The sequence below is a fragment of the Tachysurus fulvidraco genome, chromosome 24, assembly GCF_022655615.1.
Source record: "Tachysurus fulvidraco isolate hzauxx_2018 chromosome 24, HZAU_PFXX_2.0, whole genome shotgun sequence".
Classification (NCBI taxonomy): domain Eukaryota; kingdom Metazoa; phylum Chordata; class Actinopteri; order Siluriformes; family Bagridae; genus Tachysurus; species Tachysurus fulvidraco.
Genome location: NC_062541.1, coordinates 11,955,743 through 11,972,976, shown reverse-complemented (window position 1 = coordinate 11,972,976; position 17,234 = coordinate 11,955,743). Strand labels below are relative to the sequence as shown.

Genomic DNA, 17,234 nt, shown 5'->3' with positions numbered 1-17,234 from the left:
CTAATTGTCTTACACAAGAAAAAGGAATTGGAACTTAAGTTTTTCCCAAGATTTAGTTTTTCTGTGTGAATATGTGGAAAATGCATAACCACATATACCTTTCTTATATAGGTAGCTATATCTTTGAAATTGCTATATACAATCTGCATAAAGCTTTAATAAACATCCCACCAACTGTTCTGTATTTTATTTAGCTCTAAATGCCTAACCTCGTATGCCATTATAAGTAAATATTGACAGACAAAAGAAAAACTAATTACTTAGTACATGGAAATGGATCCAAACTCTTATCTGTGATAATCACATGTATGAAACAAATGTGGTCAATAAAGACTGGGATCGGTAAAAACATAAAATCAAAAACTTGCCAAAAACATAAAAAGCTGCCAAAGTTTACATTACCTTGCTCATGGTCACTATTCTTAAATATGAAATGATACAATTTCTGAGACAGAGCTAATGATTTAATTGTTTTTAACCAACTTTATTCATATTTTGCAGAGTAGGTAATGTTTATACTTGAATTTTTTGCAGAATTCTATGCAACAGTATTGGACATAGAAAAATATATTTATTAAAAAAATATAAGTGAATTTGATCCAAACTTTTCAAAATTAGGCCTTGTTGATATAGCCTTCATTAGCACAATAAGATAACAAATCGCATTTTTAAATGTTAGAGAAATATGGATGCCTTTAGGGAAAGCAATAATGGAACACTCACCTGTATCTGGATTTTTCATTGTACTGTTAGTGACTGGCTTAGGAAAGTGGGGCGTAGGATTTTCGCTGTTAGAATTAGCTGTCAGATCTATTATTACCCCAGATTGATGTTGGGGCTGTGGTATTTGAGCCTTACTCTCTGGCAAGGCTTTTGGAGAGCTTTGACTTTGTAAGCTGGTGTATGCTGTACTGTTTCTATCATTATAAAATTCTAAAAAACATGAAATCATCATGAAAAATGTAATCAATTTAAATATCTATAATAAACAACTAAATCACAACAGCTACTTCGTTTCACTTTTAATGGCTTCACCTCTGATTTCTACTTGACTACTGTGAAGTTCCTGAATTTGTGTTGCGTTTCCACAGCTTCGATGGGACCGATCATCTCTTTCTTTTTCAGCCTCTACGCCCTCTGATGGTGACCTCACTGTAGAGATTTCTGCAGCATGTGAAATATGACCATGATAGCTGATTTAAGCACAAGTAATTCCAAGACTGTCATTTATTACATAAAAGGACAGTAAATGGTTGGACAATGTGGTTGTACAGCTACCATTGCTTCTCTGATTCTGGCCTGCAGGGTGTGAAGGCTGGGTGCTCTCATCCATCATCTTTAGTATTGCAAATGCTAAAATTTAAAAAAGCAGAACAAGATGACAAAGATATATGACAAGATACATTTACATATGCTTTACATATAATCATTAAAGAGATAAGCATTTTTTTTTAATATATATATATATATATATACACTGAACTATATTGCTAAATGTATGTGGACATCAACATGTGCTTGAACATCCCATTCAAAATTTAGTCCCCTACCCTGTTTTGTTATTCTTGACTCTTCTAGGAAAGCTTTCCATTAGATGTTGGAGTGTAGCTGTGGAGCATGGCTTTTGTGTTCGTTCAGTTAGAAGTGCATTACTAAGTTATGTAGGTCTGTGGTGCAGTTAGTGTTCCAATTCGTCCTAAAGGTGTTGCTTGGTGTCGGGGCTCTCTGTGGGCCGCTGTAGTTTTACTATACAAAACCAAATCGAATACCATGGCTGTTTAGACCTTTTTAGACCACAGTATGCAAAGACATTCTATTTTTGTTCCAAAAGTTGGGGAATACCCACATATGGGTGTGATGAACAAGTGTCCACACACCTTTGGCCATAGAGTGTATATATACAAATGCACATGTACACACTAACCATCACGGAAGTCTGCTGAAGTCACAGATTCGTACTGGGTTTTGTTCAACTTGAAGACCTGTATAATAAAAAAACATAAAGGTGTAAAATATCCTAGTTAATAATTCACTGGGTATCCCATATAATGATCCAGCAAGATTATATACTAATGCAAATTTTAAAGAAAAACAGTTGTATAGTTAAAGGAATACAATGTTACTACAGACATTATTCCACAAAGGAATCAGTGCAGTACATAATCTCACTGAACATTTTATTATGAACACTATGCTAATACTGGGTAGGACCTAGCTTTGCTCTCACAACAGATTTGAAATGGGGTGAAAAGTCTACAAACGTACACAATGCTAATCGTTCAAAAGATTAAGTGCTTCATTATTCACACATCCTTCCCCAGTATACATAATTGCAACTCTTATAAGAGCCGCATTGTTTTGTTGTCTGAATGCTGGCACCACACTTCATCCATTATATTTGGGTCATGTGAGTTCAGTTATGTGATTTGCTTGGACGAGGCAGACACACAAAACAGAAAAAAAAAAAAAAGATTTTGAAGTAATCAAAAGGAACAGTTTGATGAAGATTAAGATGCAATTAACCATTGGTGGCTTACCTTAGCATCAAACCCCTTCTCTTTCAAAGCCAGGGCCTTAGCCAAGTCATGAAAGGTCATCTGATGGAAAATCTGCCTCTGCCATTGATGAAATTCCTCTTGATACTGAGTTTCCTAAAAGAACAGCATATGCAAACTTATTTAATGAAAACAACCTCAACACTTTGAGCATGTTGTAATCAAGTTGAATTGGCCGTATAATAATTCAACTTGACCCATTGGGTAGTAAAGCTCACAGTTCTGCACACTGGTATTCAGACATCTGACGTTCTACTAACTTGGATGCAATTCAGATTGTTGACCTACTGTACTATTAAATAATTAATTCTTAAATTATTAAACTAAAAGTATCAACTATTTAACATACACAAAATGTTTTTGAGGGACATCAGACACATTTCTGATCTTGAACTTGATCCTATAAACTGAACCAAAAATTAGGAGGGTACATAAATTTAACGGAAAATGTTTTTTTTTTTAAATTAATTTGACAAATTAATTAAGTCTTTATTCTGTGTGTACATTGGTGAATTTGGGATAAGCGCTACTTTCACTGCATAAATCTTGATGCAGCAAGTGACCCTAAATACAGCCTAATGTGAAGGAAAAACACTCTTGTACTCACAATGGTTAAGCGTTGGTGTCGTTCACTGATCATATGGTTACAAAACTTCTCTCTGCTAACTTTCTCAGCACAGTTTAGACACAGGAAAAAAGTTGGCTGTGAAATTCTTCGGCACTCCCATATGTTAGACAGACCTGCAAAAATGAGTAAACTACATTTCACACAAACAGTTTCACACAGACATTATGGCACACTAATGCAAAGATTCACACACATACCTATAATTGGATCTTTAGTCAAAAGTCCCTTTACGTTTAGAAACCTGGAGGCGTTACTCTGTTCCAGCACTGTAATTAAGAAAAGTCAGTATATGACATTAAATAAAGAGCAAATCTACTGTTTGAATGAAAACAGAAACTGTACAGGTTATTTGAAATATCTTGTTATATTAAAAATAATGGAAAAAAACCCTGACAAATAATGTTTTTGATGGTGCAGCGTCATGCAGATGTTTGCTTTCTGCACTCAGGAAAATATTTATGTACATCAGTCACAACTTACTGAAGTGTCTGCCTACAGTTGCTCCTTTAGACTCAGCATACAGAGTTGAGACACCAGGGACTGTCTCTTGAACGGGACCTGTAACTAGAACAATGATAAATGATAGTTTAGAAAGACATTTCCACAAAACAATATAAAGGATATATGTAGAAATTTAAAGCAAGGTTACGTTAGCACAATATAAGCAGAATTCTCATTAGCAGAATAGAAGGATTTGTGATAGTAGCAAGTAAATTCTAAATCCCGCCACCAGCTGAACAACACACTTGGTTTACTGTACGAGTGAGCTGGCTGGTGATGAAGATTAAAGTGTGCATGCTGGGCAAATGATCTTTTTAAAAATCATGATCATGCAGGCATTTGGTTAAAAAACTTAATCCTCTGGGGTCTAAGGGAATTTTAGGGCCTGGAGAAGTTTTGTGGTACCCTGACATTTGTGCTTTTTTCAGTTGCTTATAAAGATATAATGGCTAAAGTCTAATATCACTGTAATCAGCACAAACTGGACTACAATAATATGTGAGCAGCATGTATGTACATGATTGTGTTTTTGAGAAAACAATGTTTATGCGTGGTTAGTGAAAATGTAAACATTTTAAATCACTTGAATATGGTCTTAAAACACATACAGAACGTCGGTTCACGGGACCTTTGAGAACTGGATCTTGTAGCCTAGAGTTTTTGCTTCAAAATTGTGAAAATCATCTTGTTTACTCGCTCACAGAAAACAATATTTTGATTTAAATTTTCTAAGACACTTTTTGTTTGTAAAGGGCATATGCGAGTAGGCGTCAACTATCATGAATATTAGTGTGATTCACACCTGAGAAGACAAAGGCCTGCATAATGAGCTGCATAAATGAGCCTTTCAAGTGAGTGTGTGACTGAGAGGAGTTACAAGAAAGAATGTGAGGACAAAATAAATTACTGTATATTTTTTGTTTGTAGTTTATTTAGAATATTTAACTACTACACAAAATCACTGTAGAAGTTAGTAATAACACAGAAGACACAATCAGGGCAAAACTGTGCAAAAAAAAAAAAAAGTGTCAGCAGGAAGAGTGCAAGATAAAAAAGGGGTGTAAGGTTTGTAGAAGCCCACTAACCTACTCTGTCACATAGTACCCAGAATAGAACAGTTACACATCTTTGTGCCACTCTAGGAAACAGTTCCTTTTCAGCTGAACACACAAGTGAACATCACAGGGAGGCGGGAACACATTAGCGATAATTAGGCGAAACAGGAGAAAGCGGACCACTCCTTACTTTCTTACGAATTACATAAAAATAGATTATTTGTTTTTGACTTGAACTTGTTTATTTAAAAGTAGACATTTCAAAATTTCTATGCATATATTTATCTTGTATTTGAGGCAAGTATTCACTGAGATTCGGGTTGTTTTATTTATGTGTCTGTGAAGAGTGGTGAACGAGACCGAGATGGCAGAGAACGCACTCTGTTTATATCCTTTATTCTACAAAAGCACAGTGTTTTGTTGTTATTATGAAGGCACTCAAATAAAAGTAGACACTTCACAGTTTCGAATGATGTATTACATGTACGTGTATGACTATGAATGAATGACAGTATTTTGTGGACTTCACGCTGAAGAGGTAAAAATGTGCGCCGGCGCGTCTTTGGACCCCAGAGGGTTAAGCTATTCCTACAGCCAAAAACTTCCTATGGCCAACAATGCTTTTCTAAATCCAAATTCAATGTTATAAATTGTGCTAAAAAAAAGAATAAGAGTCATGTATCGTTTAGTTTAGTTTGTTGATACACTTATCAATTTATATTATTAATTTTTATCTACTAAATTAGTGACCACTGTAGCCGAGTCAGTTATATTTCCGAGCTACAAAAACATGGGACTGCGCAAGTACACTGGAACTTTACATTCCTAGTGGACTAGCTAATAAATGATGATTCATATAGCTTAATTAGCTTGTATGTCCTATATAGCATCCTCTGCATGCATGCTTATAATGAACAACTTAACTTCTAGCAGAGACTTATTCTGGTATCTGCCATTTCACCCCAGAAAAAAATTGTGCAGTCAGAGTGAGAGAGTATGTGCATGTCCTACCATCTGTAGGTTCTTCACATCCCATGTGATAAGTCAGTTTTACAGGAGTTGGAAGCGTATATGAATATAAAGGAGCAATATTGGTTACATCCTGGCAGTCTGATGTAGATGGAGGTGATATGGTTTCATGCTCGAGATGGGGTATAAGCACACACTGAACAGGACTTTCAGGTTGAGAGGAGAGAGGATGTGAAATATGTACAAAAGTTGATGAAGGAACGGTAGAAGAAATGGCGCTGGAAAGTAGTGGTGGTGGAGTAGATGTGTGTTTGGTGTGGTAGGCGGGAGCATGTAGGTCAGTAGAGGACAGGAAAGGAGAAGAGACAGTTCTAGAAAAGGTAGATGAATTAGGAATAAATGGGATAGGGACAGAGAAAGGACAGCATGAAATCAGAGAAGAGGTGTGGAAAGAGTAAGCTGAATTTTGAGGAATAGGAATTTCACCTAAAAAGAAGCAAAAATAGAGTGCAATGAAGATAATGTTAATCACTCTATTTAGTATACATTGTCTGGTGCTGGAATAAACTTACCTGGACATGAGTGATTCTCCAGCAAGGGGGGTTTCTCCTGCTGCAAGGAGTGGACAGCTGCAGCAGAACATATCATATGATGAACAGAATTGTTGAAAACACCTTAAGGACAACAGAATACATTCCTTACTTTCACTGCATCAGACTGCAGCAATGACAAAGTCTTTTACGGTCTTCCCTAAAGAAACAGAAATTCCTCATCTGGCTCTTAATCAGAAACAATCATTTTTTAATGACTTTTTATTTTTAAGTGAAGGCTAAACCACCTAAATACTGCCCCATTGGAATCGATTTAGTCATTTTGGGGATAAACAAAGTTTTGAGTAGCAGCAAATTCTTACTATGTTCTGTGAAGGTGCTAGGTTCAGGTTGAAAAATAGGAGCTTTCAGGTCAACTCCATCTTCTGGCTTTGTCAGCAGCAGCTTTAGGAGACTCAGGGCTGTCAAATGAATTATAGTCAGTCAAATGCTTTCATATAAAAATACACCAAAAACAAATCTTGCCAAATTAATAACAACAAATATGACTTACCTTCACTGAAAGGAGCAGTACGCAAGGCCGTAAATACTTTAGCAGACACATTCAGTTTCTGGGTGGAAAAAACAAAAACTTAAAATGCCATTTATATGCCAGAATATCAATAATGTAAACACATTTATATACCATTTCCCTACCTTCATTCCTATCCCGGTGCTTCTCTCCACTGTGGCTAAACTCAATGCTATCTTATTCAGCTGCTTCTTCATATTTGTGCCAATTGCAGTACAACCAGGATATTTATGTTCCTGTACAGATAGGTACTAGTTACACCGATATTTTGCTACAGACACAAATGTAATAAAGTACATTGCAGGCAGAAAGCTCCATAATGACCTACCACATAGGCTTTTCTGTGAGTCTCACTAGACAAGTGGTCAAAATGACCTCGGGCTGAGCACAGTTCACAGAAGAACAGCTTCTTTTTGTCATGACGCACACAAGTAACAAAATTCAATCCTACAAGACAGTTTCATGTGGAAAAGTACAAAGTGTTAGCATCATTTTACTGATCTGATGTATTGAAGGTAACCAGCACATGATTCTGGTCTCTTTCTGACTGTAAATATCGTAGATGGTACAAACCAATCACAGCATGGTGTTTGGTTAATTTCTTCTTCATCTGGCTTTTTGAAGGTTTTGGCACAAGGTTGTTATGGTCTTGTGGCTCTGTGGAACACAGGTGCAAATTATTTAAGAACAATATAATCTACACTTCTTTCTTTATAGTTATATCTGTGCTGTTATACCAATTGAATTTCAACACCTCTCAGCATGTTTTCCTTGCCTGTATCATCTCCAGTTTGCGATGGCTCTAGTTTCTGGGTGTTATCAGAGTCTTCAGAATCTGGAACAATACACCAAAAACACAATATTAAAAGATATAAAGAAAGAAACTAATTATACCAATATTAGGTGGCTTGTTTAGCCCCTCATTTAGCAAGCTAACATTTGATCTTCCTTGAAAAATATTAACTGACTGACTAATTATCTGTCTGTCTATCCACGTTTGTCTATCGCTCCATCCATCCAGTTAATACACCAATCACATTTCAGCAACCATTTTGTTATATGTTCGCAAGAGACAATACTACAGATGTACTGCATGTATAGATTTACTATCCTCTGAAAACAACTTAACACTCTACAATCCTAGGTTCTAGGATTTCATCTTTAGGGGGCGTAGCACTCAGTGAGAATTTAAAACAAGAAGAGTTTTATATTATATATACACTATATGACTACATAGTAAGCCAAAAGTTATGGTATTATTTAAAATGGCAAAAGTGGACACCAAAATTTTATGCATGATGTAATGATGGCAGTCTTTAATCAAATCAGTTCATGTATGTGTGCATTCTCTACAAACAGTGTGTCCAACAAATGCAGTTATTATTAAAAAAAATATTCACAAGAAAAAGACCAAATCAATAAATGTTATTTTTATTTAGTATTGAATGAATTAATTGTTTGCATTAATATTTTGTTTGTGCTATCAACTCCGGTAATAAGAATAGTGAAATTTCACTGCTTTTGGTTGCCGTCTTTGCGGTTTTCCGCCGATTAACGTTATAGATAAATGCCCCCAGCTCTGACTGCATGTGCACGCTGTGCATGCCTGTGCTTCTCCGTTCAAATATAGTAGACAGCTGATGACAGACTTTTGAAAGACTACAACGCACGTGCGTTAAAAAAAAAAAACACTCTTGGATCAAACTGAATTTTTCCCCATCGATGACACATCCTACATTTTAACGTACTTTATTTATGAAAGTAAAAATTATACTTTTAGTTTTAAAAAAGGGCTAGAACCACCCCTGCATAAAAGCACAGGCCATTAATGTCAAAATAGCTGGCAGCAAGAATGAGTACACCATAAGTGATAACAGCTGTACATCGTTTAATGGTGGGGTCTCCGTTGTTTGAGAAATGCTTCAGTTGGGCTGGCAAACAAAACAAAACAATCGTGTAGCCATTGAGCAGAAGGGGGCGTGTCTTGTCAATATAGGCAGAGAGAGTGTTCAGTGCACATGTGTGACATTAGCAGAAAGTGGTTTTAACATTGACATGGCTGATAAAAACAAAAGAGAAAGCAAAGAAATGCTTACGATAAGGCAAGAAGTAGGACACATGTTAATATAGGATCAGCTTTCCAGTGCTGGAGAGAACTGAAGGAGCATGAAGGCCTGCGATGGGACGCTGAGGGACTTAAGAAAAGTTGGCCGCATATTGGCGTTTCCCCCGAGTCAATAACTCCTGAGCTAAACGCTGTTACTACACAAATAACACCTCTTTTCTATCGTAGTAATGTAGAGAGGCAGCTACAACAGCTTCTGGCTCAGGAGTTACTGACTCAGGAATCTGTGAATATGCGGCCAACTTAACTTTTCCTTCTCGATAGGTGAGTAACGTTGGTTTTGCTTTGTTTATCTGCAATTGTATTGTTCTTCCCTTCAGCTATGATAAAGACACATTTCTTTCCATTAGTTGCCTTGGTTACGTATGTATGTGTGGGCGGAGCTATAAATACAGGGATGGGACCTATTTGGGTTAGAGGCGTGTCTGTTTTGGTGATTTCAAATAACGGAGACCCCACCTTTAACCATGTCCTATTCATCATGTTCATGTTTTGTCTGCTTGACAGGACCATACAAATGTGTGCGTGTATCTTGTATTAGTGCATTTAAAATTTCGGCTTCTGTAGCGTGTGGTGATGTCTTGGAGACGGTCACGTCATCAATGCACTTGCCGGTGTAACTGGCCACTGATGCCATGTACTCCTCCACGTCGACTGAGTCGCCGTTGATTGCAGCCTCCCTGAAGATGTTCCAGTCAGTACACTCAAAGTAGTCCTGAAGAGCAGAGGTGGCTCCTGCTGGCCAGGTTTCCACCTGCTTCAGAACCGGTTCTGAGCGTCCGGCGAGTGATTGGTATGCTGGAATTAGCATAGTGATGTGGTTTGAGTAGCCGAGGAGGGGGCAGGGCTCCGCATGGTACGCGCCGGGAACGTTTGTGTAAACAAGACCCATCGTGTTTTCACCTCTCGTAGCAAAGTCCACATGTTGATGGAATTTAGGGAGCACTGACTTGAGATTTGCATGGTTGAAATCTCCGGCGATAATAAACAGTCCGTCAGGGTGAGCATTCTGCAGGTCGCTAATAGCTCCGTATAGCTCACTTAGCGCCTCTTTAGCATTAGCGCTAGGGGGAATGTAAACTCCGACAATGTAAACAGTAGTAAATTCCCGTGGTAAATAAAACGGCCAGCATCTAACAGTCACAAACTCCACTGACGATGAGTAGTAAGCAGAAACAAGCTCAGGGTTCTTGCACCATTCCGTGTTGATATAAACACGCACACCACCACCGCGCGTCTTACCGCACAGAGCTGCATTTCTGTCGGTTCTAAACGAAGTTAGCCCGTCCAGCTGAATGGCGGCGTCCGGAACTCTGTCGCTGAGCCACGTCTCCGTGAAAACAAACACGCAGCAGTTTCTAATCTCTTGCCGTGTAGAGCGTGCGAGTTGGATGTTGTCCAGTGAGCAAACACTGGCTAGTAGAATGGACGGGAGAGTCGGGTTTGTTTTTAGCCTTGCACGGACACCCGCCCGCTTACCGCGCTTCCGCGTCCTCGCGCAACGCTTTCGGCGTCCCCTCCCCTGGTCTCCGGTATCAGGCGACACCGAAGACTGGAGGCCTGGTCTCCACAGCAAGCCGAGGTCACGAAGCCTGTCCAGTACATCATCGTGCAGGTTGGTTGTTGCACAATTTCTGTACTTTATTAGTTCCTGGCGGCTGTATACATAAACACCGCTGTCTCTGGTGTCCATGTAGTAATAGTCGGGCTAAAAACCGTAAATAAAACCTTAAAAGACGTAAATAGCACCGGAATGGCCGCTGTAGAGTTACGTGGTTCTAACTTAACAAATAAACACAGACACACATGTCCAGCGTGTGCTCTCTGAGCACGGCTTTATAACTCTGCTTGGTTTTCCACGCCCCCCGCCTAACCACCAGGGGCAACGTGACATCATGTGTGCTATAAAATCCCTTAATACTACAGCTGCGCCGACCTCTTGGAATTTTATGTAGCACCACAATTCTGGAGAAACGTTGTCTCATTTCACTGTGTACTGCAACAGCTATATATGGTTGAAATGACGACAAAAGCTTCTTGACTTGACAATTCTTTCATACTGAACACTGATTTTGAACATGGTGTCTCATGGCAAAGATCTCTGAGAATATAAGAATTAGAGTTGTTGCTCACTACAAAGATGGCCTAGGCTATAAGATGATTGGTAACACCCTGAAACTGAGTTACAATACAGTGGCCATGGTCATACAGAGGTTTCCAAGACGAGTTCCACTCAAAAAACTCAATTGAAGGAGTTGACTTGGTGTGCATCAGGTGCAGAAGATGGACAGACACATGAGTGCTGCCTGTTTTGCTTCAGAAGTTTCAGAAGGCCAGTATAGGTTTTACTATTTAAAAATAAATAACTACAGGCTTTCCTGGGGTGTCCTAAGTTTTTTCACATGACCGTGTTTCACATGACCATATATATATATATATATATATATATATATATATATATATATATATATATATATATATATATATATATATATATATATATATATAGAAAGGTAGAAAGTTCTGACCAAAGAGGTCTAATTCAATGTCCCAAGGTCAAAATAGTTTGATGAGTAAAAATAAATCTAAATCATGCACTTTGGCCTTCACAAAAGGTCACAAACCAGTTCAACACACCTATGGGAGATGTTTCACCAACGCTCTTTTTGAAAAATGGTGTTCATCCCTCAGGTACAGATATGGAGACTTGTAGAACCAATGTGAATGATGTTTGTGGTGTGATGGTTAATGGTTGGACTGCAGTTATAAATATAAACAATCCAGCTTGAACAATCATGCCAAGTTCAAAATCCCAGATATCACATTTTTACCTCAACTCTGATAGATGATGTGAACATTACTCAGAACTGCTGGCCCATATGTTCATGATTTCTGCATGGCACTGCAGTTGATTGGCTATTTAAATAATACATTAAAAAAACTGAAGTGAAAAAAAAAAACGGGGGTTGTCGTCATAAAGTCAGAAAATCCTAGCTTGTACTGACCAGTTACAGTGTTGAGTTCAGCACTGTTAGTTTTCTTCTCGTTCTGCTGTTTTGAAGGTTCACTGGTCTGGTCTTTTGGCACAAGGTCTTGTGGCTCTGTTATTTAAGAATAACAGGGACATATTTACTGCTTCGTCTATAGTATTATTCAGGATGCTAAAACAAACTGAATTTCAACTCTCAGTTTTTCCCTCACCAGTATCACAGATGATTTCAGATGGCTCCTGTTTCTGGACATTGGCTGGAGTCTCTTTTTCAACATCTGGGACAAAACAAAACCCACCACAAATAATTTTAAAATAGGCAAACATTTGGCAGAAAATACTTATATACTCCCGCATGCAACACACACACAAAATATGTTCACAAAGCACTTAAATAAGCATAATAATAAGTATTCCCTTCACTTCATTATCTCTTCTTTAACATGATTTTTTAAAATGACCTAATACAGAATTTAAAATAATATCAATGGGTGTCCAATTATTGATAATGAATTAGTTCTACTCTTACCTCCTGCTGCCTGCTGAGTCATTTTTTTAGGCTGCTTACTTTCTTTATCTATAACCTAAAAAAGAATCATGTCACAAATAATAAAATACTACCTTTTTTTTTTAATTTTACTATTTCATGATGGTAATAAGATGACAACCTTAAGGCATCCCCAGCCCTCACTGTCTTGTAACATCTGCGCTTTCTTTCGGAGCTCTGGAACTTTGATTTCCACTTTCCCGGCCACAACAAAATCCGGATCCTTACTTTTCTTTTGAAACAACACAGAATGTCATATTCAACATAAGCTTTTTCAGCAAATATTAGGAAAGGTAGTCTGACAATGATCTTTTTATAATAACACACAATGTAATTGAAGCGGTGCCGGGAGCTAATCAGGTGTCCCATGTAATTTTGAGTGGCAAGAATTACATTGCAGCAGGAGCACAGAAAGGAGTTTGGACCATTGGGATTACGATATTCTGTGATCATACTCAAACCTACAAATGAAAAAAGTGAACAAAATTATAAGTTATAATATATTGATTATAATCAGAAAGCAGTGAATGAAGACAAAGCAGCACTGACCGATTACAGGCTCTGTTCGAATTTCGCTTGTGAGGTAAGACCATAAATATGGTGAACTTCGCGCAGGATCATCAGAATCTGGCAGAATTATACAGTTTAATTTACACACAAATTCAAGTATATCAGTAATTAAGAAATTTTTTTTATAATTAAATACACAGAGTTGCCAGTTTATTAAGAACATCCGGTTACAGACCAGTTTAAACGTGATACAACACTTTACCCAATAGGAGTACCTAATAAACTTGGAACTCAGTGTCTTGTCTATGACACTTTTACAAACTTTGTTTAGGAGTTCCAGGCTCTGTGTCAGGCTCTGTGAACCTCACAGTTTTTTTTTGATGAGCATGTGAACTGTCCTTTTCTTCAGGTTCTGTTGCCGTTTTGAATGCTAGAAATAACCATAAACAACAATTAAACTTTTGTTTTATAACTGTCAATGTAAATATGCAAGTTATTTCACATTTATGATATATATTTACTTTCAGATCCATCGTTCTCATCACTTTTTAGGTATGGGTTTTCTGCATCAATCTCAGACGCCAACTTGAAGATTGAAAGCCTTAGACTTTCCAAAGCTTCAAAAACAATAAGTCATGAGTACAAAAAAAGGAAAGTCCAGAAGATTTAGTGTATTCAGTTCTTACAGAAACAAATGCTGTAATAATAACAACAACAACAACAACGCATTAATGTTTAATGAAAATTGTATTCACCAGTTACAATAGGTGCACTGAAGATTTCATGGTAATCTTTAGCATCCAGGTTCAGTGTCTGCAGACACAGAAATAATCAGTAATAAGAAAGTAGTAAGTCTTGTGAGAATAGTGAGAATTGCAGCCAATAACAGTGCCCACTGAACTACCCTTATAAACATGTACACACACGTGCATGAGTGTGAGTGTGTGTGCATAGTTTATCTTCAAAACAGCCTCCGTTAGCATTTAAATGTGTTTTCTCTCTGAAAACTGTAAGAAATTGCAGAAATTGCACCCAAATTCCACTTCAAGGTACACATCTAAAAGAGCTCCTAAAAAGGTTCAAGTATCACAAGGTAATACGTTTAGGACTCTAAACATATAAACTTGATTCAATTATAAATATGGGAACGGCAGCAGGACATTAAGGATCACCACGGACAAAGGGTTTACTTGACCACGATTAACATTTAAAGTGACCACTTGGTGGTTGATAACAATAACAAGCAACGGTCTATGTTACCACGATTACCATTTAAAGTGACCACTTGGTTGATAACAATACCAAGCCAAAGTCTAAGTGACTGCGATTACCATTTAAAGTAACCACTTGGTTGATAACAATACCAAGCCAAGGTCTAAGTGACTGCGATTACCATTTAAAGTGACCACTTGGTTGATAACAATTGTAACATACTAAGACAAGGTGTACATGACCATGATTAACATTTAAAGACAATCAGCTAGATAACAAGGTGTAGCCCAGCCATTTGGGAGACATTCAGTTCTTTCACTCAATACACATTCAAAGTGGAACTTCATTTAAATTACCAAAAGGGAAAACTGTATACAGTAAAATGCTTGAGCTGGATTTGCTCGGGGTTCTTACTGACTCCGATGAACCCAAAGTACTTCATGTATTTTGTCACTGCTATGCTAGAATAAACTTCTTGTTCTTCATTAATATCTTCATCATCATCATCTTATTTTCACTACCACATTTTTTATTATTTTTTATTCCATTGGCGAGCCACTCAGCGAGGATTCCAAAAAAATAAAAAAATAAAAAAGGTAAGGGAAAGGTAAAGGTAAGAAAAATGGTTTTTACGCTGTTTTTGATTCAGAGAACCCCCTCGTTTAAAAAAAATCTAGAAAAGAAATGTTTTAGTGTAGAATAGAACATAGAGTAGAGTTTATTGATCATAAGCTGGAGTTGTTATTATTGTTAAACCTATTCTGTACATTTCTGTTTAAGATTCTAACGGAACTGAATTAACCCGACGCAGTGTGGTGAGAGAGTGTTGTGTGAATTGTTGTTTCTAAAGTAGCTGAAGCAAAGTGCTTAAGCTGATAGGTTTCTAAAGTAACTGAAACTTGTGTGTTTGTTATAATTCTGTTAAGATTCTAAAGTAACTGAATCAGCCCGACGCAGTGAGGCAGTTGAATTATAGCTAAAAGTGTTCTAAAGTAACTGAAATGGGAAACTGAACCCTAATGTCATAAAAAGCTGATGGCAGTCATAAGGGGCCATGTAAATAGGCAAGTTTCTGTTTGTAATGTTTTTGTGTGCTGTGTTTTTGTTTTTTTGTTTTTTAGGGGGTGGGGTGGGGTATAAATTCATTATGTTTTCAAGTGGTTTTCAGGTCAAAAAGAAATAAAGATGTGGGGATGGACAAGAAAGGCAGCACTCGTGACAGCAGTGCCCAACACTGTTCCAAAGTGCTTATCTACAATGGATCCATGTTCTGGTCTTGGTGAACCTTACAGCATGATCTCCAGACCCAGATGAACTGTGTAACAGGAATGTATAAGGTCTTCTTGACAACAGCGTTCCTGAGGTATCACAGTGCTTTTGCAACCAGTTCATCACCTCCTCAGAGAACATCTTCGAGTAAATAATCTCAAGGATTGGAAAGGATTTGAAAAATTGTTTGAAAGGATTCTAAGCATGGACAATTTGGGAATATTACAGAAGAATGTATTAAAGAATGGACTTTAAGGACTTTTAGGTTTATCACACAGTTACCATCAGGAGAATGGCGAGGACTGGACATAGAATGCTGTGACAAAACTACATTGGTTTTATTTGCAAGTTCGATGCCTTGGAAAAACAACCATTATGTGGTTCACCCCACACTAATTATGAGGCTTGTGAAATCGATCTAACACATGTCCACAATAATTTTACAAGAGTAATAGTTTCACACAGGAAAACCTGTCACCACAACTCATGATCACTTTTCTATCTTTGTTAATGATAACCACATAACACTTTGTCCGATTAATGCTACTTTACTTTGTATAATTCCAGAGACAGCTTGGTTCATAGGAAAATATTACTATGTTAATTTCACCCTACAGACAATTAGTCTTAGAGGAAGATGTACAAGAATTTGATTTTGAGTTACCAAAATATATAATAATATATACAATAATATGTTATTATATAATATGTTAATGTCAATATGTCATAATGCAAAGAAAGGGTGACCATATTGTTAAAGCTCAACAAGGTCTTGTGGGAAAAGATAATGTTTTGATGAAACAGATTCATAATGGTGATTTGGTTATTGCCTATTCTGATCTGATTTGGGATGTAACTTTCAAAACTGCTGTTTGTGTATGCATCTTTCTCATTCTTTGTCAATGCATTATGTTATGCTGTATGTGTACCGTATTGAGACGGCAGATTGCAGATAATTCAATGATCAATGTGGGATGTTTCTGCGATGGTTTCTGAATGTCTCTGCTCTAAACCCAAGTAATATTTTACATAGAACCAAATTTTTTAAATAGAAACCTGTGATAAGTTTGCCTTATGGAATGGGGCTAAAACCAGTGTGCATGAGGTGAGGTTTCGAGGACGGGTAAGATTCTCTGAGTGCCGAAGGGGAACAACCTATGCAGAGCTTGACCGCCACTGGGCACCTGCCCAAAAATGGGAGGTGATGTGATGCTTCAGGGCCAAAAGCATCAAAGGGGGGACTGTAAGAAATTACAGAAATTGCACCCAAATTCCACTCCAAGGTACACATCTAAAAGAGCTCATTCCTTAAAAGGTTCAAGTATCACACAGTATACATAGGACTCTAAACATATAAACTTGATTCAATTATAAATATGGGAATGGCAGCAAGACATTAAGGATCACAATGAACAAACGGTTTACATGACTGCGATTACCATTTAAAGTGACCACTTGGTGGTTGATAACAATAACAAGCCAAAGTCTACTTGACCGCGATTACCAGTTAAAGTGACCACTTGGTTGATAACAATTGTAACATACTAAGACAAGGTGTACATGACCATGATTAACATTTAAAGACAATCAGCTAAACAACAAGGTGCAGCCCAGCCATTTGGGAGACATTCAGTTCTTACACTGAATACACATTCGAAGTGGAACTTCATTTAAATTACCAAAAGGAAAAACTGTATAAAATGCTTGAGCTGGATTTGCTGGCTGACTTACTGACTCCGATGAACCCAAATA

At 37.4% G+C, this 17,234-nt stretch overlaps 1 protein-coding gene across 14 annotated transcripts in view; it reads right to left on the bottom strand.

The window, feature by feature from the left end:
• Positions 1 to 17,234, bottom strand: part of si:ch211-199g17.2 — a 58,435-nt gene that overhangs the window by 5,076 nt on the left and 36,125 nt on the right. For 5 of the 14 annotated variants that reach the window (XM_027175578.2, XM_047807733.1, XM_047807734.1 and 2 more), the window contains 25 exons: positions 13,757 to 13,814; positions 13,523 to 13,618; positions 13,324 to 13,431; positions 13,041 to 13,118; positions 12,819 to 12,952; positions 12,613 to 12,723; positions 12,474 to 12,528; positions 12,157 to 12,222; positions 11,961 to 12,056; positions 7,585 to 7,665; positions 7,404 to 7,487; positions 7,159 to 7,277; positions 6,956 to 7,066; positions 6,813 to 6,870; positions 6,622 to 6,720; positions 6,281 to 6,382; positions 5,751 to 6,194; positions 3,664 to 3,747; positions 3,381 to 3,449; positions 3,163 to 3,296; positions 2,538 to 2,651; positions 1,925 to 1,982; positions 1,279 to 1,353; positions 1,036 to 1,164; positions 724 to 933 (listed from right to left, as the gene is read on the bottom strand). In XM_027175578.2, the coding sequence (XP_027031379.2) occupies positions 724 to 933; positions 1,036 to 1,164; positions 1,279 to 1,353; positions 1,925 to 1,982; positions 2,538 to 2,651; positions 3,163 to 3,296; positions 3,381 to 3,449; positions 3,664 to 3,747; positions 5,751 to 6,194; positions 6,281 to 6,382; positions 6,622 to 6,720; positions 6,813 to 6,870; positions 6,956 to 7,066; positions 7,159 to 7,277; positions 7,404 to 7,487; positions 7,585 to 7,665; positions 11,961 to 12,056; positions 12,157 to 12,222; positions 12,474 to 12,528; positions 12,613 to 12,723; positions 12,819 to 12,952; positions 13,041 to 13,118; positions 13,324 to 13,431; positions 13,523 to 13,618; positions 13,757 to 13,814 (2,773 nt within the window). The remainder of the gene's footprint in view (positions 1 to 723; positions 934 to 1,035; positions 1,165 to 1,278; positions 1,354 to 1,924; positions 1,983 to 2,537; positions 2,652 to 3,162; positions 3,297 to 3,380; positions 3,450 to 3,663; positions 3,748 to 5,750; positions 6,195 to 6,280; positions 6,383 to 6,621; positions 6,721 to 6,812; positions 6,871 to 6,955; positions 7,067 to 7,158; positions 7,278 to 7,403; positions 7,488 to 7,584; positions 7,666 to 11,960; positions 12,057 to 12,156; positions 12,223 to 12,473; positions 12,529 to 12,612; positions 12,724 to 12,818; positions 12,953 to 13,040; positions 13,119 to 13,323; positions 13,432 to 13,522; positions 13,619 to 13,756; positions 13,815 to 17,234) is intronic. The other 9 variants (XM_047807732.1, XM_027175569.2, XM_027175568.2 and 6 more) reach the window with 9 other exon arrangements.